General features: G+C 46.5%; 2 protein-coding genes across 11 annotated transcripts in view; one reads left to right on the top strand and one right to left on the bottom strand.

Moving 5' to 3' along the window:
* Positions 1-1,020: 1,020 nt before the first annotated feature.
* On the top strand, positions 1,021-9,328 carry LOC147226117 (gamma-interferon-inducible lysosomal thiol reductase-like). The gene is made up of 7 exons (XM_086161796.1): positions 1,021-1,159; positions 3,211-3,399; positions 3,714-3,785; positions 3,881-3,970; positions 5,158-5,310; positions 5,918-5,986; positions 6,152-9,328. Exons 1-7 carry the CDS (start codon positions 1,022-1,024, stop codon positions 6,209-6,211), a joined length of 771 nt encoding a protein of 256 aa, XP_086017922.1. The 5' UTR covers position 1,021; the 3' UTR covers positions 6,212-9,328.
* pde4cb (phosphodiesterase 4C, cAMP-specific b) overlaps positions 6,370-26,971 on the bottom strand; it is a 104,354-nt gene continuing 83,752 nt past the window's right edge. For 5 of the 10 annotated variants that reach the window (XM_086161783.1, XM_086161785.1, XM_086161786.1 and 2 more), the window contains 15 exons: positions 22,986-23,177; positions 22,627-22,668; positions 21,556-21,592; positions 21,385-21,458; positions 21,249-21,298; positions 19,557-19,669; positions 17,365-17,458; positions 14,751-14,920; positions 14,579-14,677; positions 14,307-14,471; positions 14,123-14,222; positions 13,845-13,999; positions 11,644-11,766; positions 11,360-11,542; positions 6,370-10,687 (listed from right to left, as the gene is read on the bottom strand). In XM_086161783.1, the coding sequence (XP_086017909.1) occupies positions 10,136-10,687; positions 11,360-11,542; positions 11,644-11,766; positions 13,845-13,999; positions 14,123-14,222; positions 14,307-14,471; positions 14,579-14,677; positions 14,751-14,920; positions 17,365-17,458; positions 19,557-19,669; positions 21,249-21,298; positions 21,385-21,458; positions 21,556-21,592; positions 22,627-22,668; positions 22,986-23,177 (2,149 nt within the window). In that variant the 3' untranslated portion in view covers positions 6,370-10,135. The remainder of the gene's footprint in view (positions 10,688-11,359; positions 11,543-11,643; positions 11,767-13,844; positions 14,000-14,122; positions 14,223-14,306; positions 14,472-14,578; positions 14,678-14,750; positions 14,921-17,364; positions 17,459-19,556; positions 19,670-21,248; positions 21,299-21,384; positions 21,459-21,555; positions 21,593-22,626; positions 22,669-22,985; positions 23,178-26,971) is intronic. The other 5 variants (XM_086161784.1, XM_086161788.1, XM_086161789.1 and 2 more) reach the window with 1 other exon arrangement.

Consider the following 26,971-nt stretch of genomic DNA (forward strand, 5'->3'; position numbering starts at 1 on the left):
TATCTACGGAGTCGTTATCCATTTCTCTACGATGGTCATATTTCTCATCATATTGTCGTTTACTTTTGGTTTTCTATTTTCACCTTTACTGTCTTTTTTTTCCCTCCATTCTGTTGTCCATTCCTATCCTTGATGTTGGTTTTGTCTCTACTTATATTCCTATTCATATTTATTGACACTTTCACTGTTACGCTGCCGTGACAAAAGAATTCCCCCTATGGGGATCAATAAATTTGATCTTACCTTAACAGGACAGGATTCAACAATAGTTGTGGCCACTAGATGGTGACAGTAAACCGGATGTGTCCCATCACGCTGCCTGTGTGGGGGATCATAATAAAAATAATAATAATACGATTAATTTAAGATGAGATAAGATAAGAACGACTTTATTAATCCCGAAGGAAATTGTTGTGCCACAGTTACAGAAAATATAACAGTCATAAATAATAAAAAGAAAAAGGCAGAATTAGAAATAAAAATAAACTATAAACTATAAAGTGTCTTAGTAAACAAGTGATAAAACTAAAAGTGTCTTAGTAACAAGTGAGGTAAGGAGTGCACAATAGTATGATAAAAGGAAAAATTGTAGTGTAGCTGTTATGAAATGAAATATTGCACAGTTCTGAATATTGCACAGTGAAATGAAATATTGCACCGTTTTTTTTTTTTGTTTTGTTTTTAGGGGTCATATTTTAATTTTAAAAGATTCAAAAGAAACCAACCAAAATAAAAACAACGACGATTTGAAAAATCGATTTTTCTGAATCGGGGTGAGAAATATTTGCAATCCTCTGTGAAATATGCGATGCAACTCTATGTGTTTGTTTCATGATAATAATAATAATAATAATAATAATAATGTGGTATTTTCCAGGCGTTGGAATATCCAATGAGCGAAGGGATCCCACCTGGGGGCCGAGCAGGGGGGCGTTCCCGGGGCCGGAGGGGCCGGAGGGGGCGGCGCCGCCTCGGCCCCTCCGGCCCCTCCGGCCCCGGACTCCTTCTCCGGACGTCAGACATGGAAGTCGCCGGGACTTTGGTGATGTTCCTCCTCTTGCTTTGCCAGCGGGAAAGCTCGGCGTCTCACCCCAAACCGTCGTGCCATTACCCCCCGTCCCAGTGGTGCCACTCCCTGGAGATAGCCATCGAATGCAAGGTGGGTCTAAAACTAGTTAAATGATGGTGTTAGTGCTCATTAATACACACCTTCTTGCGATCGCTCGAAGAAGTAGATGGTGATGTCGAGTCAGAGAAGCCAGGCTGAGATGTTTGTGGATACGGACAGAAGAGGGACGGTGAAGATCAGGGTAGAAGGACGCCGACAGGACGAGCGGAGGATGGATGGGAAAGAGAGAAGAAGGCTGGATGGATTCACCTCTGAAAGGAGCTTCAGGGAGACGGAACTGAAATGAGAATCCGACAAAATACCGAAAGCGATGTTATTCATGTTAAAGAGATCGTTTAGATCAGTGTTTCCCAACCTTTTTACAGCCACGGCACATATTTTACATTAGAATAATCACACGGCACCACCAAATAAATACGTCAAACACTGTTTTTAACGCATTGGAATGAAACCGTAGTCTCAATTTACTTTGTGTGAAATCTAATATATCTGTAGATTCGTCAAGTTGCAATGCAAATTTCCCACTGATGTGCAACTTTTCCAGAACACTTTTTTTCAACGTCTGAAGACATGTCATCAATATGTCTTAAAATGGTATTATTTGAAAAAACTGGCTATTTCTTTATCAACGCCAGAGCCGAGCATTTCTACTACAATGATTTTGCCGGCAGGTCGTATTAATGTTTTGCTGTTTGGATTTAGAGACGAGTTCAGCAACAGTGGTTGGGAAACACCGATATAGACAATACAACCGTTTCAAGTCATGCATATTGAGAAGTATCGGTCTGAGGTCTGCAGGTCAGAGGGGGTCGATGTTCTCCAAGCGGCAGCTTAATGCGAGTCATGCTTTAGAAATTGAAGACCAGCGGCTCTTCATGTGACGGACGCCCGCTCGCACTCAATTAGGTTCAAGACCGGCGGAAATCAGGCGCTCCGTTTGTTTTTCCGAGGAAGAAGATCCACGGATGGAGTGAAAGAGGACCTGAAGTTAGAGGGAAGGGGAGCTCGGTTGGCTGTAGCGACCCCTGAAGGGAGAAGATGGACACAATAAACCGTTCACTCTCTTTCACACGGTCTCCAATCGCATGTTCATGTACAACAAGTTAGTCCACCCTTACATCTAAAGAGTGTGAAAGGAAAAGACTCGTGGTAACCGACTAGATTCTTGCAGCATTTTTTGTCCTTCGCCGCCCCCGTTCATCCAACGAATACAGTCCCTGCTGCCAACACCACCCTGGATTGTTTGTCTACCAGGGTTTTCGTTGGAGTTCACTGATTGGTTGTGGAGTGTGTTAGGTCAACGTAAAGATCCAAAGACTTGTAAACAGGTTTGATTTCATCGTAAGTCCAAAACTAGGAAAAGACGGATCTAAAACTGCTCTAGAACTGTGAGATTACCAACTTACACTTGATGTGCGCCGCGACTCCGCTAAGACACTTGAGGTTTCCTTCCAACTTTCGGTTTTAAGTACGCAACCGTGAAAATCGTAAGACGCCCAGCATCAACCGAGGGATCGACTCCAACGGTGAGAAAGCTAGTAACTCCCCTTCTGCGGCTGAAAATGGGTGGATGGAGTTGGATCATCTGTGCTATCGGGATTTTTATTGAGTCAAAAGAAGATGTACAAGGTACCTTGAGCTTTACTCTTCTGGTAATGTGCATGAGTTTGATGACGGACGTCCGTTATCTGGAGTCAGGACCTTCTCACCCCAAGAGAGAGTCCGGCCACCCTGCGGTAGAAACTCATTTCAGCCGCTTGTATCCGGGATCTGGTTCTTTCCGTCGCTACCCACGGCTCGTGACCACAAGTGAGGGTGGGAACGTAGATCGACCGGTAAATTGAGATCTTTTTTTAACCACGACAGACCGGTAAAAAGTCCATCTCCCGTTCCATCCTCCCCTCACTCGGGAACAAGACCCCGAGATACTTGATCTCCTCCACTTGGGGCAGGATCTCCCCGACTCCCCGACCTTGAGTGGACACTCCACCCGGTTGAGCACCGTGGTCTCGGATTGGAAGGCGCCGATCCTCATCCGGGTCGCTTCACGCCGCGACGATGGTAACGTTTTCTTTGCGCAGGTGCAGAAGCAGTGCATGGAGGTGAAGGCCACCAGGCTGAGCCAGTCGGTTCCTCCAGTGTCGGTCACTCTGTATTATGGGAGTCTATGTCCGGCCTGCAGAGTCTTCATCACCCAGCAGCTCTTCCCCGTCTGGACGTTGCTGAGGGATATCATGACAGTCACTCTGGTCCCCTACGGAAACACAAAGGTACGGTGGTCTGTTAGTCCAGGGGAAGCCGTCAGGAGTTTGTTTTCACGAGTTTTATGCAGCCGGCAAGGAAAAAACTGAGAAGTCTGCAATGTTATGATTTCAGCTGCAACATCAGGTACGTTTGGATGAGTTCAGGATCATGTTCTGTACAATTTATTACAAAGCAAGTTCATGGAATCATCACAAAGTCCTTTTTGACCACGTTTGACTGCCCGAAGCCGTTTGTATCCATTTGTCCAGTAAATATTGAATGTCCTACTCATTTATGGGAAGTAGTTGGACAGAATATGCACCCATGGTTTCATTTCCAGGAGCTTCCTTCGGCTAATTCTCCCTTCAGCTGCCAGCACGGAGAAGCCGAATGCAACGGAAATACAATCCAGGTTTGCCCGGTTTAATCAAACATTTTTTTAATGAGCTTAATAAGTTTGTATTTTTCAAGTCAGGCTACATTTAAAGACGGCTTTCTGTCTTTTAGGCATGCGTCCAACACCTGACAGGCCCGGCAGCATTTCCCATTGTCCACTGCATGGAATCTGCTGCAGATGTTCTGGCTGCTGCTCAACCGGTGAGTTTGGGCTCATTTGTCCACTCAGAAGCCTTAGAACTCAGAGTAGCTGCTCATCCAGAAAAGAAATAGAAAGCTTTAATATTCAGAATCGCTGTTTTTCTGGAAACCCAAATCAGTTTTTGTCCTCTTCTTCTTGCCCAGTTCTCATCTCTAACCCTCGACTCTGCATCCTCCTCTCGCACATTGACTAACTTCCTATCTTCTTTCACTCATCAATAAATCTTCTCTTTGCTCTTCCTCTGGGCCTCTTGCCTGGCAGTTCCAACCCCAGCATCCTGCAACCAGATCTACACCATACCTCCTTTTTACATGACACAACCATCTTATTCTGGCTTCTCTGACCTTTTCTCCAAATCATCTGACATGTTCCGTCCCTCTGATGGACTAATTCCTGATTCTATCCATCCTTATCACTCCCATCTCAACATCTTCATCTCTGCTTCCCGTCTTCCCTTCAATGCTGCTGTCTCCAAACCATACAGCATTGCTAGTACACCTTTCCTTTCTTTCTGGCTGATATTCTTTTATCACACATACCAAGGACACGTTTCTCCACCTTGAACCTTTCTGTCACAACCACAGCACACCTCACCACTGTCTCACAGCGAGCATACATGTCCTGCACCCGTCGAACATACCTCTCTGCACCTCGAGGCTCCCTCATTCAATACCATATAGTTCATCTCTCGGCACCCTATCGTATGCTTTCTTTTAGGTCTACAAAGGCACAATGCAGCTCCCTCTGCCCTCCTCTGTCCTGCTCTGCCAGCAATCTTAAAACAAATACTGCATTCGTAGTACTCTTTCGAGTCGGGAAACCGTTAGAAAACAAATCAGTGAAGTTGGCTACTCTTCATGAGAAGCTACAAACCAGAGCAGAAGGTGTAACATTACAGGAACATTCAGTGTCATTTAGTTTTCTTAGAGACGGCTAGCAGGAACCAGAGCTCATTGTCTGTCTCGGCCTTTCGGCCAAATCCTTCATCGACGGTCACGACCTTTTAGAAGTTAACCTTAAATTAAAATTAAAACTAATCAGATTTCTTTGCCGAACTATGATACTTGTTACTATTTGGATCTTTAGTGGGACAGGGACAAATCGTTGCCGATTACCTGAAGTCAAAACAACACACCGGACCGACAACCTTCCTTCATTTGGTGCTAGCATGTTCCCGTGTCCCCAGTGTCTTCGTCTTCATGCCCCCTCCGTCTCCTGGACCAGCATCAACACCTGTGCCAAGGGAAGTCTTGGTCGCAGCCTGATGCACGCCAACGCCGTCATGACCAGAGCGCTGAGCCCCGGACACACACACGTCCCCTGGGTCACCTTTGACGGGGTGAGAATCTCATTAACAGTTAATGCAAGGGACGAGAATCATCCATCACGACACTTTTTTGTTTTCCTTAAGTCAAGGTTTCAATAATCCAAACCTTCCGTTGTAGCGTTGCTTGGATTCCTGTTGATTAAATGCAGATTTATACAATATTCAATTATAGCATACATATAGCATACAAACATCAAATTCAGGACATGTGTTTTTTTTTTGTTGAACAGTTGGAGACAAAGCCTCCATCACAACAGATTTTTACATTTTCAGTCCTAACAGCAAATCTCTGTCTGGTGTCACATCATTGAACCCGGTAAGATGAAAGATAACGCTCATTTTTTTTTCCTGCGGTGAACTTCTGACAGTCCTTTCGACCTTTGCTGTATAAAATACGAGAAATTCTCGCACAATGTGAGTTAAAAACAACAAGGATGCCGGGATCCGTGAATGTTAAGCACCGAAGAGAGCAGACACTCCTACAATTAACTTATCTGTAATTTACTGGAGAAGGGAGCTGGAAACGATCCCAGCCGACGGACCGACCCGTCGGACGCTCGACGTTGAACAAAAAGCGTTTTCAAAGCTACGTCTCGTTAATCGGACCGATGTGTTGCAGGAACACACCAAAGAGAAAGAGGACGAGGCCATGTCGTCTCTTTTCCATTTGGTCTGCCAACTTTACAAGGTGAGCGATCCACGTTTCCGCCTTTTTTTTTTTTTTTCCTGCATAAATGACATTTAAAGAAATGTGTCGCTGTGTGTTCAGTCAAATGCATCCTTTCCTTTTTTTTTTTTAAACATACTATAGTCCCAGCAGTAGTTTTCTTGATATTTGTAATTGATATTTCAGGGCGTGAAGCCTCCGGCCTGCACCGGAGCTCTGGTCACACTGGACAGAGGATTCTGCTGAAAACAACAACAATCGGAGATTTCTACCCACCTAAAGTGCGATGAAAGTCTGCGATATGGTAACAGATTAATGTGTCATGTGTAAAATTCCCCTTCCTGGAAGGTCTTCACTAACACCGCCGCTAAAACCGTTCCCAAAAGAAGCAGCCAGTCTTCAAATCAATTTCCATATAATTTATTGGTATTTTCCACATAAAACACCCTGAACTCCTGAAACTCACTTCGCTTGAAATGAGGAACAAAAAGTTTTCTGACAAAAAAAAAAAAAAAAACATTGGAGTGGCAGATGTTTACATATACTTGTAAAGGATTTGATTTTCTAGGCTCCAGAACATAGAATTAAATGTTCTATTTTACAGTACTTTGCCTCCACAGACATGTTTGACGAATAAATATCTTTTGTAGAAGTTTACACGACACAGAGAGGCTAAAAAAAAAAAAAAAAAAAAAAAAAGAAGAAAACGTAATGTTGACATTGCAAGAACAGCGAGAGAAGAGATTCTGCCGCTCGGAATAATTAACACTGTTTGGCACTGATGTTTGTGTGAAGAGAATCACGTTGCTGAGTTCGACCTGCCGGCGCAGCGTCTTTCTCCCCCCGAAACTTCACGCTTTTATTCAATTGCCGATCGGACGCGATGAAATCGTAGCATCGCTGCACTCCTGCCGTTTTCCCGTAATAAAACACGCAGTCCTTTATTATTATTTTTGTCAATTTAAGGTCACTCAAACGGTTCAGCTGATTCTGCTGGAACCCGGCGCAAAAGTTTTTTTTTTTTTTTTTTTTAATCTAAATACCGGGATGGATCATTGATGCAGCGTTCTTAAGGAAGCACAAGCAGAATACGTCCCTGCAGAACCGGGCAACCTCGCCGCTGAACATTCGAAACTAAGTTTAGATTCTGAAAGACTCGGCAGATTGCTTTCGGGATTATTGGGAAAGATACGTTTTAAAGCAAAAAAAAAAAAAAGGATTCTGTCGGGTTTGCTGGGTTTCGCAATTAAGATCAACATGCGATGTTTTCGTATTGATCCCCGAACCCGAAAGCTGGGTGTGTGTAGCAAAGTTCTAATAATCTGCAAACACAATCTGACAGTGTGTGTGTGTGTGTGTGTCTAAAATATGGATGCTCTGCGAGACTAGGCACGTTCTGAAAGTCGTGTTCTACAAAACAAACCTTCGAGTGTAACAAGCTTACAAAATAGAAAGGAGACAAATGGGGTTCATTTAGGTTTTTAAGAAATTGTGCTTCCTTAAGCAGCATAAAAGTGTATTGTGCAAGTTTTACTCTTCGCAAGAACTGAAATTTGACACGAGATGTTGTAGCCTTTTTTTTTTTTTACCGCCCCGACCTGACAACAAGAACATCTTCGTGTTCGAGGGCATCTGTGTTTCAAAAATCAGCAGAACCTGGTAAAAATAAACAAACAAACAAGCAAAAAAAAAAAAAAAAAAAAACCCTTGATGGCTCTCATGAAAACACCCCGAAAACTGAGGTCTTTTATTATCTGCTATGCTTTTCTTTTTGCCATCAAATAAAACACACCCATGAATAAAGATTAAGTTTGTTTGTTTTTTGTTTCAACCTTTTTCCCCAAACAACACGATGCTTCCCACGGAGTCAAAAACAGCACGACGGTTTATCAAAACATCAGGCGTCTACTTCTTCTACCAACATTTAAGGTTGACGTAAGAAAACGAGGAAATACCGTAAGACTAGCGTTTCCTTCAACTGGATAAAACAAGAAGCGTGTTGACGTCTTGTAGTGTTTGTTTGTCTCTACCTCAGTGATGGCGACGACAGAAAGATCTAGACTGAAGGTTTACTTACTGCAGCGCGGACGTCTCCGAAACTGGAACGACACACATTCTCAAGTCTCAGCTATCGGATGGAGGGAAGAGGCGACGGACGGACGGACGGACGGCTTCTAAATTACACAGAAAAGTCTACTAAATCCTCTGCTTTAAACACTGTTAACATTGAATCGTTGGTAAAAACTAACACTATCTGATACAATCATCAGTTAAAATCTCTATTGTAAAAATGTATAGCATCGTAGGCTGGCAGGTGTTTGCGTGTTTTCAACACTTGTGGCACACAGTTATCCCGAAAATGAGACGAAGCCTGATGGAACTGGAATCCGCGGAGTTGGAACTCGGGCCGGCAGGGCGGGACGAGCGCTCGCGCCTGGGAATTTGGACGGAAAGTTAGTTTTTTCGCACAGGAAGATTCGAGCTCCGAGCGACAAAGACGCTCCTCGTCTTCGCCTCCCTGTCAATCTTTGGTCTTGGATGGTTTTTTTTTCCCCCCGCAACCGCTCGTTCGGAGCCGGAGACGAGAGGATTAAAAAACGCGGCGTGAAAACACACACACCACCGAAAAGGCCTTTTTTTGAAGTCAACATTTATAACTATTTTATTCGCCGAACCCGGCTTTTCTCCGTTTACTGGGACGGAAATCGCTTTCGAATCTCCTCCAGACGTTTGCTTTAAAAATCCCTCCAGCTGTTGTATTTATCGGGAAAACGAACAAAAACAACAACAACTGAAGGATAAGTTTGAATGACGTTGTAAAAAGCTACAATCTTTACGACGTTGCTTTGAGGAGCGGGAGAAAGAACGGCCGAGCGCCACGTTTTTTGGGAATAAAGCGATATAAACCAGCGGCTGTGGAAGGCCTCTGAGGACGACCGCCGGATACGAGCGCCAATCCAATCAACTGTCCTTTTTTTCCTCGTAAAAAATAGACATTTTGAAATCATTATTGAAAATCTGACTGTTGAAGAAGGTGGATTTCTGGTGATGAGGATTTTTTTTTTTCTTCCCCGGAGACAGATGACATCTTTTCGTGCACGGGGCTTCGCCGATTTCCTGCTCGCCGCGTACCTGGAAGTCCTCTGCTGCGTTTGCGTGGTCGGGAGGCCTTCAGTGAGTGGAGCCCTTTGGAACTGATTAGAAGAGCTGAGCGGCAGAGATGTTAAAGTGCTACTGCGGACCGGAGGCACCCTGATTAAAAACAAACAAAATTGCTTTTCAAGCACATGAACACGGACGGGACCAGCGAATGTACAACTTTGAGAAAAAAAAAAAAAAAAAAAAAAGAAACAAAAATAAAAGCTCAAGTGTAATTTTACAGGCGTCGTCTTCTTCAGTGCTCAATGTCGGCGCTGCTACAAGCTGGTTTAAACGTCGATTTGATTGCTTCAGGTGCCGAATTGTCAATTAAAGGGTTTTGATTCGATGTAGAGAGAGGAAAAAAAAACAAAAAAACGACCGGACGGAGTCTCGGGCGTCTCTGGTTTAGAGGTAAATCGAACAGGAAGGACAGTCGGAGGTCTGGGGGGGCCGGGGGGACCCCAACATCCGTGCTACATTCATGTAATGTTTCTCTTCATACCCTGAGGTTTTAGGTCCATCTGAATCTCCCGCTCGTCTACGTCCTGGTTTTTTTTTTTTTTTTTTTTTTTTTTGGTAAAATGACTCCATATGCAAGAAAAAAAAAAATTAAAAACGATGGTGCAAAATAATTTCCAAGACCCTGTCGCACCGTCACCCTCCTCCGTCGGCCGCTCGTGTCCAAGTCTTATATATTTTGCAGGAAGACGTTTTCCTTTTCGCCTTTCGTTCTCCGCCGAGCGTCCGGGATCTCGGTTCCCGATCTTTCGTCCGGGAGCCGGCTGAGGCTACAACGAAGCGCGGCGGGACGCGAAAAAAAAAGGACCGGCCGGGCTCCCAAAAAACAAGTCAGAAAAATGATTCTCCTGGCAGAAAAACTAAAAACGGAGCAGAGAGGGGGCGTCCCTCCGCTCCCCAGAGAGGGTATCTCCAGTGTAAAGGGACTGTGGTGATTTTACAGACTTTATTGGTGAAGTCCTGCCCCGCCTTCGCCTCCCGTCTCCCCGGCGGGGCAGGTTGTGCTGGTCGTTATGTTCCCATCCTCAGGCGGGCCATCCCGTCGCCCTCCTGGTTCAGGTCTCTGTCCCTGTCGATGTAGTCCAGGGTCCGGTGCGGGTGGGGGCTCCGCACCGACATGGTGGCCAGCGTCCGCGACGGGTGAGGCGAGGGCGGGCGGTACCTGGCGCCGCGAGGGTCCGGGGACAGGGACGGCGAGGAGGAGTCCTGATGGCGCTCCACGCCCGACTGCGAGTCGTCCTCCAGGGGGCTCTCCAGGTCCGACTCCAGCTCCTCCTCGTCCTCCTCCTCCTCCTCCAGGGTGAGTTCGAACTGGAACTTGTCCGCCCCGCCTCCGCCTCCCCCCGGAGGCTGAGGCCCTCCGGTTTCCGGCGTCCCCGCGTTTCCGGTTCCCGCCTCGGCGAGGCGGCCCTCGGGGCCGGAGGGCGAGGGGCTGCGGGGGATCATGCTCTGGTACCACTCCCTGTTGTCCTCCAGGGTGTCCAGGATGTCCTGGGCGTCGGGGTGCACCAGGTCGGCCCAGGTCTCCCACAGGGGGTGAACGATGTAGTCGATGAAGCCCACCTTGCCCGGAGGAACGGGAACAATGAGCGGAACGACACCGGACGGGAACGCCGACGAAATGTAGGTCGTTTCAGAACGCACGTCGGTTCAAATCACGGAGAGAATAGCGTGGCCGAATCCCGGTTCACCCCTCGCAGTCTCACTTCACGGATTTTTCATCAACTATACAATTTTATATTGCAGATTTCTCACAAAATCACAAAAAAGTTTTGCCGTTTCAAATGAATTTTTTAGATGATACGGATGGACTTGAACGATGCCCTGCTTGGGAAATTGTTTCGCAGCAGCGGCGGCGAGACATACAAGGACAAGGCGCGCTAAAAATACACGTAAAAAAGAAATAAAAATAGATAAACGTTGAAGTGTAAAAGTATAATCTCTAAAAAAAATGTCTCTCCATATTTACCAATAAAAAGTATTACTGATTAAAATATTTCAAAATAAATCAGGAAATACTTAAAATACTTAAAAAGAAAGACAAACTAATAGAGACAAAGCTCGAGCCGCAGGCCGACTCCTCTCACGGCGCCAAAGAGCAGTAGATTTCTACTATTTTTATAATAAAATAAGCATTTTCTAGGAGTGCGGGGAGGATCAAAAAGCTTTAAAACACACATCTTTGTAGTTTGTATCCTTCAAGACGACGCTCCGCTCCCCTTCCCCTCGTGTTACCTGGCTCTTCTCGATGGAGGCGTTGTGTTTGTCGCACATGGGGCTGATCTCCATGCCCTTGTCCCGCTCGCGGTCGCCCTGCGTGAAGAACTCCACCATGATGCGGTCCGTCCACTTGCGGTAAAGCTCCAGCGGTTTGGTCGGGTTGCTCAGGTCGGCACAGTGGACCATGTTCTGGAGAACCTGGAGGCGATAAGTCCGTGAGACACGAGATGTTTTTGCGGCACTTTGGCAAAAAACAATCGCTCAATTCTAATTCTCCCAGATATGCCGGCGAGTCTTACCTGGATGCGGTCAGAGTAGTTGTCCAGCAGCAGGACTCCCAGACTGGTCACCTTCTTGGTCTCCACCATGGTCTTCATGTCTGCCAGGAAGTTCATGTGTTTGGACATGTCAGTGGCCAGCACCTGGAGAGGGAACGCACAAATACACCACGTGAGGCAGAAGAAGGAGAGCGCACAAATGAATACCACCGTAATAAAACTCATAAAAAAAGCAGAGGAGGAGTAATAGAATTAGAGAAGATAAACTTTTGTCACAGCGGCGTAACAGTTAAAAGTGTCAAATAAATAGGAGTATAAATCTAAATAGAGACAAATTAGAAAAACAGCAGGGGATAAGAATGGACAACAGAATGAAAAATAAAAGGGTGACAATAGACAAGCAAAACTAAACAGAAACAGAGTGACAATAGCAAGGATACCAATACAATGAATAAACAAAGATAGGAAGGAAGCGAACGGAGAAGATTTATGGACGTCGTGAGAGAGAAGGATCCAGAGAAGAAGAAGAAGAAGAAGAAGAAGAAGAAGAAGATGGGAAGTGAATGGGCTGAATGTATTGAGGTAGTGAGGTTGTAGAACCACAGATGGACCTTCAGACTTCCAGACTGCTGTTACACACTTCGTTCATTCATTCATTCATTCATTCATGCAGTTTTGGGGTGCTGGAGCCCCACAACTGTACAACCTTCAGTCCCACAATATCCCGCCGAAATGACAGGTGATCGCAAACACACTTCAAATCAGCAGATGGGACTTTGTGTGGAAGTCTGAGGCCTCGGTGCAGCGTAAGATACCCAAACATTACGAGACTTTGAAGAAATAATTTGGAAAAGGCCCGTGGAAAACTACCATCTCACATCTAAAGACCACTTTTTAGAGTTTTAAGTCTCATAATTCTACACTGATTCTTAGAAACCTGCATGCTGGGTGAGGATGCAGCAAGTTTGGGGGCCACTTTGAGACTCGCCGTGGCAAAAAATACAACAAAATGCACTAAGAAGTGAGAAGACGGAACTGAGAAACTTACTTATCATGTATCATTCATCATGTTTACGTGTGAACATGTAGCTCAGTTTAGCATGTAGCATGTAGCATGTTTCACATGGATGACGTCCTGGGATAAAAGCGTCAGCCAAATGACTATTCTATGAATTGTTTTAAAAGGACAATTCATTGCATATGAAGATTTTTATCATTTACATGATCTCCTTTTCACTAAAACAAAGGAAAAATTTGGACTTAATGTTCTTTCGAGGTTAATTACACGATGATTTTACCGGTTTGGCTCCTCTTGGCATCAAATGAGGCCGTAAGTGGCGCCCGGACCTAAATGAGTTTGACCCCCCTGGACTCGACTCTTCCGGGGTCACGGTTTCCAAGACTACAACTGCAATGTTTTCAGCAGGCATCTGCACAGCTTCCGCTATTTCACTCCATCGCTTTTCCCTGTCCTCCCATTAGTTGGAAAGTCGACATGGTCCAAACCGGGCTTTTCGGCCCACAGTTCCTGCATCCGCTCCTCTTTTTCCGGAAGCTTCATCCCGACCGTGATGTCAAACACTGATATTGTTGTAAGATTTTGAACGGACCGAGCTAAGACAGATTACCACTTCTGCTGCCTCTCCAGTAAGACTCCTAAAATGTCCTTCCTGCTTTCAGTTTTCAGTTTGCCAACGTTAAAATGGTCAGGCTGCAAGTCCTGCCTGACACCTCCAGAGAGGGCGGCTCTTCTTTCGGTTTCCCCCCCCGTCTAAAACCGACACATCCGGATGATTCTCATAAAACGGGATTCAGGGCGAAGCAGCGGTCGCCACAGTTCTGCACCGCAGAATCAAAAAGTGAGGCGTCGATCAAATGAGGCCGCGACGAAGCGGCGGCGATTCTGGAAATCTTCCCGTTTTGGCGACTGGACTTGAAGTCCTTCACTTGAAGACGTTTCGGTCCTTCATCCCGGAACCTTCTCCTGCTCTGTGGGGAGTTTCCCGATACAACTGGCAGGTTTTTGGGGCGGGTCTAGGTTATGGTAGCTTGTAAATAGAAGTTGATCTGCAGAAACTAGATGTAATGTCTAATGAAGACATTGAAGTCCAGTTGCCAAGACAAGAAGACCTCAACAAGAACTCGCCATGACCCGGATGACCGAGAACCTCCACGGACATACGACGCCATTATTTAACCGTAGAAAAGCGCGGCGTCCTCACCATGTCGATCACCATCTTGCGCAGGGAGTCTCTTTGTTTTTTGCTGAGGTTCTGGAAGATGTCGCAGTTGTCCTCCTGGAGCAGCTTGAAGCCCACGGCCAGGTGGTGGTTCTCCAACACCGAAGCGTCGTTGTACATCAGCGCGAGCTCCGAACCTGGAAGTGTGAACATCGGGAGCGTGATAAAGCTTTCGTAGAGCGGAGCTCTTCGCCCCGGTGCCGGAGGACGCCTCAATTTTGGCAACTTAAAGTTGATAGAAGACCTAGAAGACCACGTACTGGTGTTTATTAGAAACTGGTTGGTGACCCCGGGGTGGTCGACGTCGTGGATGGCGCTGGCGAACAAAACGGCCATGATCTCCAAGTCGGTGAAGACGGCCTGAGAAGAACGGAGCGGAACCCACGTGGATCCAAAAACTCCACCTTGCGCCGGAAAGCCGAGCTTCCTTCGGTTGGAACTCACCTCCAGAGCCGGGGTGGACAGCAGGACGTGGGTGGATTGCACCACGTCGGCCGCGTGGATGTTGTTGTGATAAGCCACGTCGACGTGGTAGTGGTCCTCCAAGGTCATCATGAAGGTGATGAAGGTGTCGGCGGGGATCTTGAACGTTTTCAGGAGGTCTCGTTCCTGACGCGGACGGAAGGGACGCATCAGAAGATGGCGGTAAGAACGTTCGCTCGCGAAGAACGCAAAACGCACCGCAAACGCCAACATCAACAAAGAGATGTTACTACCTGGAAGATGGAGAACATGACGACCGTCAGAGGGCGGTTTCCCGAAAGCTCCGCTATCTTGAAGATGTCCATACCCCAGCGGTTGATTTCCTCGATCTCCTGGAGAGGTGAGACGGGACGGCGTGAGTCAGTTCGGGGGTTTTATCCCCCCGTCGGCGGTTCCGGGACCCACCTTGGCCAGCAGGTTCTCCTGCGGGGTGCTGACTCCGAAGCGTGGGATGCAGGTGGAGGCGAGGCCGGGACTCTGCGTTGCCTTTTTCACGCCGCTGATCTGTGACATCGGCCTCTTCTTCTTCTCCTTCTCCTTGGGTTGAGACAAGATCTCCACGTCATGTTGCTTCTCTGCAACCAGATCGGAGAGACGTAATCATTTAAACGCCGCTTGTATTCTCGTTTCGGCCGACGCGTGAAAATGAAAATCTTTTTATTCTATCCTCCTGTGTAACTTTCCGGCCCGCTGTGAATTTGAACTTTTCCAAACCGGCTACAAACGTCACGGATCCCCGAAACGGCGCCGGACCCGTCGGGACGAAGACGGAAATGACTCATCGGGTCAAAAAAGAACGGAGGAATTAGTAATCCCGCGTTGACATACAGCGGCGCTGGCGGAGTCGGGGATGCTCCGAGTCTCCCTCCGTACGGACGCACTTTTTCAAGAAACGCGAGGACGAGCCAGGAAAATATCCCAGAGCGGAAACGCGCACGTGCCGCCACACGGATGCGGAGGGACGGCGTCCGTCTCCTCTCACCTCGATGGCAGTGCCTCCTCTTCCTCGCGGTCAAACCCGCGGCGTTCATCTCCACGTGACATCCATCTTGCCGCGGCGTCGGCTGCTGAATTCTTCTATTGATGCGACGCGACGCGTGATAACATTGCGCCCTGTTGCTATGACAACACCGCACAACGTGTCCGGGAATGCTGTACCGCCGCTGCGCCGCCTCGGCTTTTGGGAGGGAAAAAAATCCCTCACCTTCTCCGTCCCATTGAGAATAAACTCCTCCTCCGCTCTTTCTCTTTAAAAAAAACCCCTCCTTCCATTAGAATTCACCCCCTTTTTTTTTTTTTTTTTTTCTCGGCGTTTCTCTCCTCCTCTTCACAAACCAGCCCTTCTTCTGACTCATTTTCCAAATCACGCCTCTCGGAAACCCCGTCCCGCTCCTCTTTCCCTCCGACTTCCACCTGACTTCGTTTTTTAAAAGTACCCTTGTTTCCTTTTCAAGGCTGCCTGCATCACCCCGATCGGACCTTTTCCTGCAGCGACCGATCAGCGACAAAAATAAAATGAAATATCGCAAGCGAATCGATGCCTCTTCGACGCAGAGGGTCGACTTTCACGCTAATATTTGACTGAGACTCGACTGACGTTGCTATTTATTAACGGGATTATATTTACATCACCTATCCACGTTTCACTTGTCGGTCTCTTTCACATCCTGCCTATTTTTGTGTATTTATTGTGTATTTATTTTATTCTTATTTTCTCTCCATTCATCTCCTTGCTGCCGTCTATTTATTTGTGAATGCTATTTTCTAATTGTCTCTCTTTTTAGAATTAGATTCATATCATTAAAATAAAAACAATAATTTATACAACGAAATATAACTAAAATAATTTCGAATGAAGAAATCAATGGATTTAGTGGTTTAGAGCGAGATGGAGAGTTTGGTAAACATGTTATTCTATGTTGTTTATGTTCTAGTGATCTAGTTAATATGTTACATTAACATAGCAGACGCCTGTTGTTATTACTCTTGTAATAATCCTTTTGCTTATTTGTTCCGGCACACCAAAGTATTTTCTTTGAATATTTTAATAAGTATTTTCAATCCGTATTGACTTTAGAAACTCCTTATTTTTTCCTTTTGTATTTTCATACAGATGATGACGTACAAAATAATGTCGGTGCATTTATATGATGAGAGATGACGAGATGAGATGAGAACGACTTTATTTATCCCGAAGGAAATTGTTGTGCCAGAGTTTCAAGCAAAACCATAACAGTAATAGATAATAGTAGGAAAGAGGGAGAATAAGAAATACAATAAAATATAAATTGTCAAGGTTGAGGCTATCAAGTGTTTTAAGGTCTTAAGTACAAAGATGAATGATCGTTTTTGATTTTAAAGTTGAAACAAAATACCAAAAAAATGGATTGCAATTTTCATTTGGTTCAATTTACATTTTACCCCGTCGGCCGGCGCATAAAAATAAAATAAGAAATGTGCTAAAATAATTGCCCACCCCTGGTATAAAGCATACAGAAGCAATATATTTAGGCTTCAGTTCGTACTTCATTCAGCCGTCAAAATAAAGTGTACAGAGATCTGGGTCAAATCCTCCCTGACAAGCAACAAACTGTGTTAGTTCATAAAGTAAGTTTCCCTGTTTTTATAACACAACAAATGAAATGTGCAGTTGTAGACGTACCTTTGTTTTCATTTAGTGTCTACGGAGTCGTTATCCATTTCTCTACGATGGTCATATTTCTCATCATATTATCGTTTACTTTTGGTTTTCTATTTTCACCTTTACTGTCTGTTTTTTCCCCTCCATTCTGTTGTCCATTCCTATCCTTGATGTTGGTTTTGTCTCTACTTATATTTCTATTCATATTTATTGACACTATAACTGTTACGCTGCCGTGACAAAAGAATTTCCCCTATGGGGATCAATAAATTTGATTTTATCTTAACTCCATGATCGTGCCGACTCCACTTTATTATGAGGAGACGCTTCGCCGCTAAGCGTGCTGTTATTCCAGGATAAATGTGTGCATCAACTCACCCAGGAAGGTGCTGGCGATGAACTCTGACACCTGGTTCCCTGAGCGGCTGGTCTCTGACAGCTGCGTCAGCTCGCGGTTTAGCATCCTCTTAAACTGTTTGGACACAACAACCAGACGCAGATTTAGCCCGGTTCCACGTATAAGAACCGGACGAGGGAGGAAATGCGCTTCATTCGTTCATTAGCTTGATCGGAGGCGTCAAACGTACGGCCCGCGGGCCGGTACCGGCCTGCCAGGTAAATTTACAATTTGAAAAAATACAGAAAAATCATGAACTACGCTTTCAGAATAAAAATACAGCTTCTATATGGTCAGTGTCAGCAACACGGCTCAAAACTACGGGACTCAGACCGTACAGCAGATGGCGGCAATGCTGCTTCCGGGTCTGTAAAGAGCATTTTGTCTTATTGTTAGACTTGACAGCCTCATCAGCAAGATGTCAAAAAAGAGAAAAGCGGTAGGGTTTTCCAAGAAAAAATAAAAATAAAAACAGTAAGCTGCGATTTTACTCTTCCGGCCCTCCGGGACCTTCTCGCTGTGAAGCGCCGAGCGCCGCCTCTTCGCGGTGGAAGTTTGGGGTCCTTTCAGGTTTGCGCTTTAAAAATCCATTTCAGCGATGCATGTTGAATTTAGATATATCTGTCATTCCGTGTTTGGAAATCAAAACAAATCGTCAGAATACTGAAAGTTGCAAAAGGCACGTCAGGAGAGCAAGGAGACGGTTTGCATAAATTAACGCTAATTATGTGCGGACGGCGTTCGCTCCGATGCGTCAGACGGCGACGCGGTCGGACGAACGGGGGGGGGAATAAACCCGCTGGTTTCGGGGGCTCGCAGACTGCAATGTTTTCTAGAAAAAGTCTGGAGCTCTGCTGCTCTTCGCAGACACAAAGGAGGCGTCTGCACTCCTTCTGGGAACAAACACGACTCCGTCTGATATCGCTAAAATGATCGTTTCAGAGGCGGGAGCGCTCGGCGTCTCCTCCTGAGTTTTATCACGGCGGGCGGCAGCGCTCACACCGCTTATATAACATCTTTGGCACGTGGTGGCTGTGAGAGAGTGATGCTGCAGCGCTAACACAGATACTACGTGACACATATACATGCAATAAATCCTATTTCCACGAGCGGTTGTCTCTCCGTCCGATACACTCCTCCTGCTGCCAGAGGGTAGCTTTTTAAAAACCCGGCGTCACGAGACAACTGGACTCCTTGGTGTCGTTAGCTCTTTGTCGTCTGACAGGTGGGCGCACTCCCGACGTCGGCAAACCCGGCGCTATCCATCAACGCATCCCGACGTAAACAAGCCGAGACGCCGGCGCCGCTCGTCACTCACCCGTACGACACTCCGGCGCGGGACGACCCGGAGAGCCGGCGTGGACGTGCCGACCCACTCATGTTACCGTCCGCTCCAAATCCCAAATTCGGACAACTTCGGCTACGGGCTGCGTCGGAACGGCTCGGTTCCCGGCAGGGACATTTTGAACATAAAAAAAAAAAAGTTCCCACAGTGGGGCGTCGGGGGCGGGGTAGGAAGCCGGGGGGGGGGATGGGGCGAGGCGGGGTGGGAAAGCGGGGGATGCGGTTCGCTTTCAGACGGAGGAAGGGTGTGACTGCAGTCACTCATCAAACTACTGTCCCACACTGTCGGCTGCGAGAGGGCCCCCCCCCCCCCCTCCTGCCGCCGCCCCGCGCTGCTCGTTCATCCCCGTCCAATCGGATCGGTCGGGCTTCGGGGGCTGGGCCGAGGGGAAGAGTCGGGATTGTCTGACTGGTGGATGGAGGAGGTCGGAGAGCGGCGGCAGCCAGATGGTGGGGAGAAGCAGCCGGAGGAGGGGGTGCTAACGTCACTGACAAACCCCCTCTTTTTGTTTTTTTTTTTTTTTTGTTTTCTTTGAATGTATTTGGGATCTCTTCTCTGAGAGCATCAGGTTGCTTCTCAGTGTTTGAACTTTTAGCCTCTGGATAAAACGACCGCAAAACATTTCCCTCTTCCTGCGATCGGGGTCGCTCCTCGATACGTACGTCTTCCGGTGAGATTTTCCTGAATTTACACCAGTGTGAGCTTTGCATTGCTTGGCACTGACTGTTGCATCATTTAAAACACACACACGCACCGAACACACACACTCTGCTACTGAAAAACTCCCGTATTGACGCGTCTTTGGAAGACGCCTATCTGAGTTCTCACCTTGTTGGACGCCATCTCGCTGACGGAGTGCCTGGTCTGCAGGGTCTCCAGCTGGTCCAGACACCAGTCCAGCTCCTCCAGGGTCTCCACCGCCAGTTTCTGGTACGGCTCCTCTGGAAAGGTCAAACGCAGATCACAAGTCAGCCGTGAAAACGCCCGAATCTCGAAACCGGCGAGCGATTCGACAGAGATCAACTATTTGAAGTTCCAAACAGCAGAATAATTGAAATTTGATAAATGTGAACGGTGAATTCCAATTTGCTTAAATCCATCCGCAAATGCTTGAATTTCAAGAACCACTATACTTTCATTATGCTATCGCCCGACTGAGGAACACTGATAGAAATAGGATTCTTTTAGATTTTTGCACATTTAGAACATTTTCTCCCGTATCAATAGACGCCCTGCTGGAGTTCAGTGAAAACATTTCTAACCTCGGCCTTGAGAAGCTACATAAGAAGACTTTGTAAAGATTTGAAAAAGAGTTGCAGAAAACAATCATCTCACACCTGCTCACGTCTAAAGACTAGTTTTTTAGAGTTTTACATCCGAGCCTGGGATTTTACAAAGACCGCGAGTCTTATAAGACTACAAGGAGATTCTTTCGCCAATTTTTTTTTTCATTTTCCGTAAATGCTACGTCACTCCGTGGCTTTTCCTTCTCCACTCGGTGGAAGGTTGACACGGTACCTTCCCGTTCCCGTTCATCTGGCGATTGTTTGTCCACCAGGTTTCCTGTACGTCACTATAAAGTTCAGTTGCACCGGCTACCAGTAGCTGCCAGGATCAAGCACAAGGTCCTGACCCTGGCCTTCAAAACCACCTCAGGAACAGGTCCAGCATATCTGACCGAAATGATAAGACCTTATGTTCCCGGCAGAGAGCTTCGTTCCTCTAATACAAACCTACTAGAAGTACCTTTTGCTCGATCTCAGGCAAAACTGTCCTCAGTTCTACTACCTCAGTGGTGGAACAAACTTCCGGAAGCAACAAGACTAGCATCATCTCTCTCAACCTTCAAGAAACAGGTAAAAACTCTTCTCTTTCAGGACTTTTTACTGCGCTGATGCCCCAGATCAGGTTAGGCACCAAGTTAGGCTATGCAGTGTGTGTGTGTGTGTGTGTGTGTACGTTTGTGTGTCTCTGTCCAAAAAAAAAAAAAAAACCTCACTAACCCAAGCTTACTGTTCTGTATATTTCCTGTGCATTGTGTATTTGCAAGTGTATTTGCAGTCCCTATGTCCTCTATTGTAAGTCACTTTGGATAAAAGCGTCTGCCAAATGCAATGTAATGTAATGTAATGTAATGTAATGTAATGTAAAGACTGACAGACTTGCTCTGATATCAAACACCTTTCATATTGTCCGAGACGAGGAGAAAACCGCCTCATCCTCTGCGATCATTGATTCATATGAATATTCAAATGTTTGTGCTTTTTAAGACCTTAAAACACTTGATAGCCTTAACTTTAACACTTTATATTTTATTGTATTTCTTATTCTCCCTCCTTCCTACTATTATCTATTATCGTTATGCTTTGCTTGAAACTCTGGCACAACAATTTCTTATCTTATCTTATCGATGTGGCGGAAGCACGCCGCGACTCCAGGAAGACTCCTAAAATTTCCTTCCGACTTTCAGTTTTTACAGTTTTGAAAACGTTAGCAAACATTACGGATGTCAGCACTGACCTGCGTGACATGGCTTGCACACGGACGGCTGGTTGCCGGTTGCCGGACGCCTGCAACGAGGAGCCGGGGCGTCAGAGGACTTCCAAATGAAATCGTAAAAATATGCTTTTCCTGCACGCCGGAGTCGCGCTCTTACTTGTTCGCCGCGCGATCCTGCAGGTTCGTCAGCGCGGCAAAGTTGCTTCTCACAGTTCGCAGGCTGGCGAGGATCTGGAAAGGCGAGGAAGGCGAGAGCCGGAGCCGAGGGTCACTTCCATCGTCGGGGATGGATTTTACGTTCGTAAAACAGCGGCGAAACTTTACTCACCTGTGCAAAAGGAGTCACGATCATGTCTTCTCCATGTCTGCGGGTAAAACGATTTCAAAAAGATGAATACATTGAAATAAAAATGTAGGTTTTGGGACAGAGAAGAAGGGGAGAAAGTGGCGACTCAGATCAGCATTCGCAGACACACAAACACACACGGGTTTGCCGTCGTCACCGTTTTGATCACAACTGATTGTGATCGCGAGACCTGGTCTCGGAATATCGGAGGGGACGGTGGAGCGTTGCGGTAGTTATGTAAATATTTCTTAGAAGCAAAAATGTTTTAGAATATGAATACGTGCACTGCAAATGAGGCGAAGCAGGAAAACACTTACGGCAAGAAACGATATTGACCGATCTCTTATCGATTGTTTGATATTAAGCCGAAAATCCCTATCCGATGATATTAACTTTGGTGAAAACGCTACTTCTCTGATCGTGAAGCATCCAAATAAGAGAGGAAACACCAGCCGTACTTGACGGATGTGTCTAGGATGCTAAATTTGCTTCGTCTCTAAGAAATGCGTCGGGCTCGGCTCAGCGACGGCAGAACAAACTGCAGGCCGGACGGATTTTTCGTTCTTTGAAAATGCAGGCACTCAAAATGTCTTCACAAACTACAACTTCTGTGAGAGAAGCTGCCTTCAGATTAAAAAAAAAAAAATGGAGGCAGACCATCATCACCATCATTCAAACTTGACGATGACGAGGCCGTGACAGGAGAGATGCTTCCAAGATATGTTTCTATAACTCCGGGGGAGTGAGGAGCAGTGCTCATGCATCGGGAAAGCCAACCTCCAGGAGGTTAAAGCTTTGGGTTCGTGGGATTCATGCATCTCGTCGCCATTATCATGCCGCCAATTGAGCGTTTGCTTTTGTTTGTTTGGGTTCCACTTTGCCATGGCGGTGCTTTTAGGGGTTGGACATCAGGTTCACTCGTTGGGTTGTGGTTCAAGAAGAGGGGACACAAAAGGGAGATGGGTGAGGGGAGTGGAAGGTGGCGGTTATATTCGGACAACATTGGCGGAGACCAAAGAGAAGGATCACAGCATTCGTCACATGTCGTCTCACCGAGGTAGCCAATTGACTTCCCAATGCTTCAATCCCTCCTCCCTTCAAAACAAAGGAGCGACATCTATTGGTGGTGTGCGGCGCCGTTTAACACTGCGGTCTAAAAAACATCGCCGCTCGCGAGGACAACACTCGGCAAACGGGAGGAGACCGAACGGAAAAGCTAGATGTGGAAAACTTCACCCCGCGAGACTAAACAGGGCGCCGAATCATTCGAGCATTCACCGAGAGAAGCAAAGGAAATGGCTTTTTTCTTCTTTTCTTCTTCATTAGCTTGTATGTACCGGGCGGTAAAATAGGATAATCGTGTAAACAAGACCGGCGTCGCGTGGTAGGTGTGCAGACAGTTTTGTACTCACAGGTCGCTGGCAGTGGATGAGTTGCGTGACATGGTTTTGGGCGAAAGGTCGAAATCCGAGTCGGAGCGGTAGAGGAAGGACTCCCGGCGCTGACTGTGGGGGAAGTTGGCCTGCAATACCAGACCTGAACCCGGGCTGGTCTGAGAGTCCATCGGACTGCGACCCACCGACAGGCCATTCTCCACGTCAAAACTACGGAGAGAGTGAGAGAAAAACACCGGTGTTGAGTTTCGACAGGTCACGACGATGAAAGCTGTACACTTTGCGATGTGCGACGGCTTACATTAGCTGCCACGGTAATAAGCGTGAAATAAAATGCACTATTCAGGTCGTGATTGGACGAGACAATAATACCCTGAGGCAAAAACCGGTGGACCACGAGGACGAGATAAAGAATGTGGTGTTCACTGTCCTTTGCACTGAGGATCGCGATGACGTCTAAATTGGAAAGACCAAACAACCTCAGCACAAACGATTGGCCACTTCAGGACAAAACTCCATGGTCCACCTACACCTGAAGGACACGGGCCATTGGTTTGAAGACTGCAGTGTCTGTATTCTGGCCAGAGAAGACAGATGGATCTTTGTCAAAACGGAAAAACCATCTCTGGACAGAGGAGGAGGCCTCGGACACAACCTTCACGTACCGGGATCAATACCAAGAGGACCTTCTGCAGCCTCCAAACAATGAGGTAAGACCAGAGCACCAGAAGCAGCACCAGAAGCAGCCCCCGGCAGCGTCCACATGAGCCTCACTTCATGTGATCCAACAGGTTCAACAATGTGATCCAACAACCCCTCTTATATCTAGTTTCTTCAGATCAGCTCTTCCACTTACACAACAAGCTACCATAATCTGGAGGTGCCAGAAAACCTGGCAGTTCTATTTGGAAACTCCCCACAGGTCATTAGAACGGAAGCAGCTTCTCGGATGAGGGCCGAGACAAAGAAATTCATGTCCGGCTGCCAAGACAAGAAGATTCCCACAAGGATTCACCATGACCTGGATGACTGAGAACTTCCACAGATGCAGAGAGAAATACCACCACTCCCCTCTCATTCACACCACATCTAGAAACATTTCTAGACAATATAGGCTTTCTAGATGTATAAAAAAAAACAACCTTTTTTCAGTGAAGGAAGCTATTGTTGTTATGCATTTGAATGGATTCATTTTTTCTTTTTGTCAACAAATGAAAGTAACTCATTCTCAATGGTCATGCGATCATTATGATCGATGAGGATATATATACACTTTTTGGCCACGAGTATTGGCTCAGCTGCCTTGACTCGCATATGATCTTAGGTGACATCCCATTCCTAATCCATTGGGTTCCTTTGCAGCTAGAACAGCTTCAGCTCTTCTGGGAAGGCTGTCCACAAGGTTCAGGAGAGTGTTGAAGGCAATTTTGGACCATCCTTCCAGAGGTCCCAGGCTGATGTTGGACCAGAAGGCCTGGCTCTCAGTTTCTAATTCAGGACTCTGTGCAGGACAGTCAAGTTCATCCACAGCAGATTCTGTCCTCCATGTCTTTATGGAGTTTTATTTGTGCACTGGTGGACGGTCATGTTGGAAAAGGAAGGGTCCAGCTCCAAACTGTTGGGAGCATGGAATTGTCCAAAATGTCTCGGTATGCTGAAGCTTTCAGAGTTCCTTCCAACTCACTGGGACCTGAAAAACAAGCCCACACCATAATCCCCCTCCACCAAGCTTCCCACTTGGCACAATGCACTCTTCTTCAGCTCATCTGAAGGCCACGTGAAGTTTGGAGGTCTGTAGACATTGACTCTGGAGAAAGTCGGCCACCTCTCGGCACTGTGCGCCTCCCGCTCCATCAGTCTACGTGTCCGACCACTTCCCAAACACTTCCGTGTTCTTCTAATCCAGCTGACGGCTGAATTTGTCGCACATCCTATCACCGCTCCACGCTGGAATCCACCAAACTCCTGAGAGCCTCCCGTTCTTTCCCAAATGTTTGCATAAAGTTTTATACACCCGTGGCCATGGAGGTGACTGGAACACCTGATTCCCATTATTTGAACGGGTAAGTCAATACTTTTGGCCCTTTTATGTATGCGGATATATGGAGTAAATCTCAGCAACCCACGCCTTCCCCTTGTAATAATAGAAAACTGACTAGCGGAAGGTTGTTCTTGGAGGCTATTTTTAGCCCAGCCTGTCTGCGGCGCTCCGGCGACGGCATCGCCTGTTAAATGAAAGATGGCTATTATGCAACCGGTGCTGAATGAAACGGGCCTGATTCACAGAAGCAGAGAGAGAGAGAGGAAAATTTAAAGAGAGCGAGGGAGTGGTGGGAGGCAGGAGGGGAGGGGAGGGGTTCGCCGACAGGAACGTGTATCCGGCGCCGTGATGAGGTGAGCCAGCTTGCGTCTGATTGGTGCGACGTCTCAAGCGAGGGGCGGCGCCGCGGCGGCGGCGGGGCTTACCTCAGTGATGATAACCCCACCACATCACACCTCGCCCGGGCTTATTTCCCCCCCCCCCGCCCCGCCCTCCCCCGGCCGAGTGAAACCGGCCGTGACGAAGCTCCGTCGGAGGAGACCGGTGACGTCAGAGGCTATAAATAGACCGGCCTGCCAGGAAAGAGGGGAACTGGGAGAATCGTGGCGGCGCTTACGTAGATCCCTCCCCACCCCCACCCACCCAACCTTACATTTATGTTTTTTTTTTTGTGGATGCTTATGGTTCTGCAGGATTTCTCCTCGTCGTGTAGCAATCGTCCACACGCTCCATATTATTGAATAGATGCTTTTAGCGTGCATCAGGACCAAAACCGCCCTTTTTGTTTACTTGTTTGATGCCTGTTACATGTTGTCTGTTTCGCACCGTCAGCCAAAGCAAATTACTTGTAGTAGCAAAATGACTCGCCAAATAAAGCCGTTCTGATTCTAAACAACACCTTCAGGATACGACTGATGGTCAGCGCAGGGTTTTTCTTGGTAATGTATAAATATAGCCAATTTTGTTTTCTTCAGATTGAAATGAAACAAATAAATACATTTAAAAAAGAAGCCCCTCAGAGCTGATTATTCTATAAAAAAAAAAAAATGCAGAGCAAAACGAAGATGTTCAAATCCATGAATATGTAGTGTTTCATCATCAGAGGTTGTTGACGAGGAGATAGATGTGTAATTGAAATGAATTCCAGAGAATGTTTATATCCAGCTTTGTTTGATTCATGAAGACAATTCATATCGCTTGGGACCAAATTCCACATCCACAGTGACCTCAAGTGTCTCGGGAGTTGTGGGTCAAAGGCACGTTGTGCTTCCGAGCGTGGGGGGACAGCGCACACCACTGGCACAATATGGGTACTGCAATAAGAATAAGAATAACTTTATTTATCCCTAAAATAAACGGGCAACCTACATGCCGAATAGGTTGAACGAACCAGCAATGCAAGGATTGTAATTTATGCTGACTTTTTATTCCAGGGCATAAAAACACTTTTTTTTCTAGAGATATCCACGATTGAACTTTAAACTCATATTAACCTTCATATAAAAAAACCTATTCTGTGCCTGCGCAATGACAATCAAAAATCTTGATTCTTTGAAGCGGTGTGGAGGCCACTTGGAATGCATTTAAAATATATTTTGACAAATTAATGGTTGACTTTTTGTTCTCCAGTTTAATAAAACAACACCGACGGATGACGAGGCGCTCGTTCACAAGCAAACGAAAGACGAAAAACAAAAAAAAGGTGCCGGTAACGTGAAAGGAAGCCGGTATAAACTGACTTCTTTTCACTTTTTAAACGCCTCCCCGATAAACGCCGCATTAACTATCTTTCATTATTACGAAGAGACAGACAGCCTGGCGTCTCGTTCGGTCGCGGCGAACACAAGCTGACCTTGGTCTTTCCCTGCCTCCAGCATTGTTCTCCATTTCTGTGACGCAAATGACAGCTCCCTTTTCTCTCTTTAACTCTGTTTTACCAAACTTTTCTCACACACCCACATCC

Source organism: Fistularia commersonii, chromosome 16 (assembly GCF_037954325.1).
Source record: "Fistularia commersonii isolate RoL2024-O1a breed Wild chromosome 16, RoL_Fcom_v1.0, whole genome shotgun sequence".
Taxonomy (NCBI): domain Eukaryota; kingdom Metazoa; phylum Chordata; class Actinopteri; order Syngnathiformes; family Fistulariidae; genus Fistularia; species Fistularia commersonii.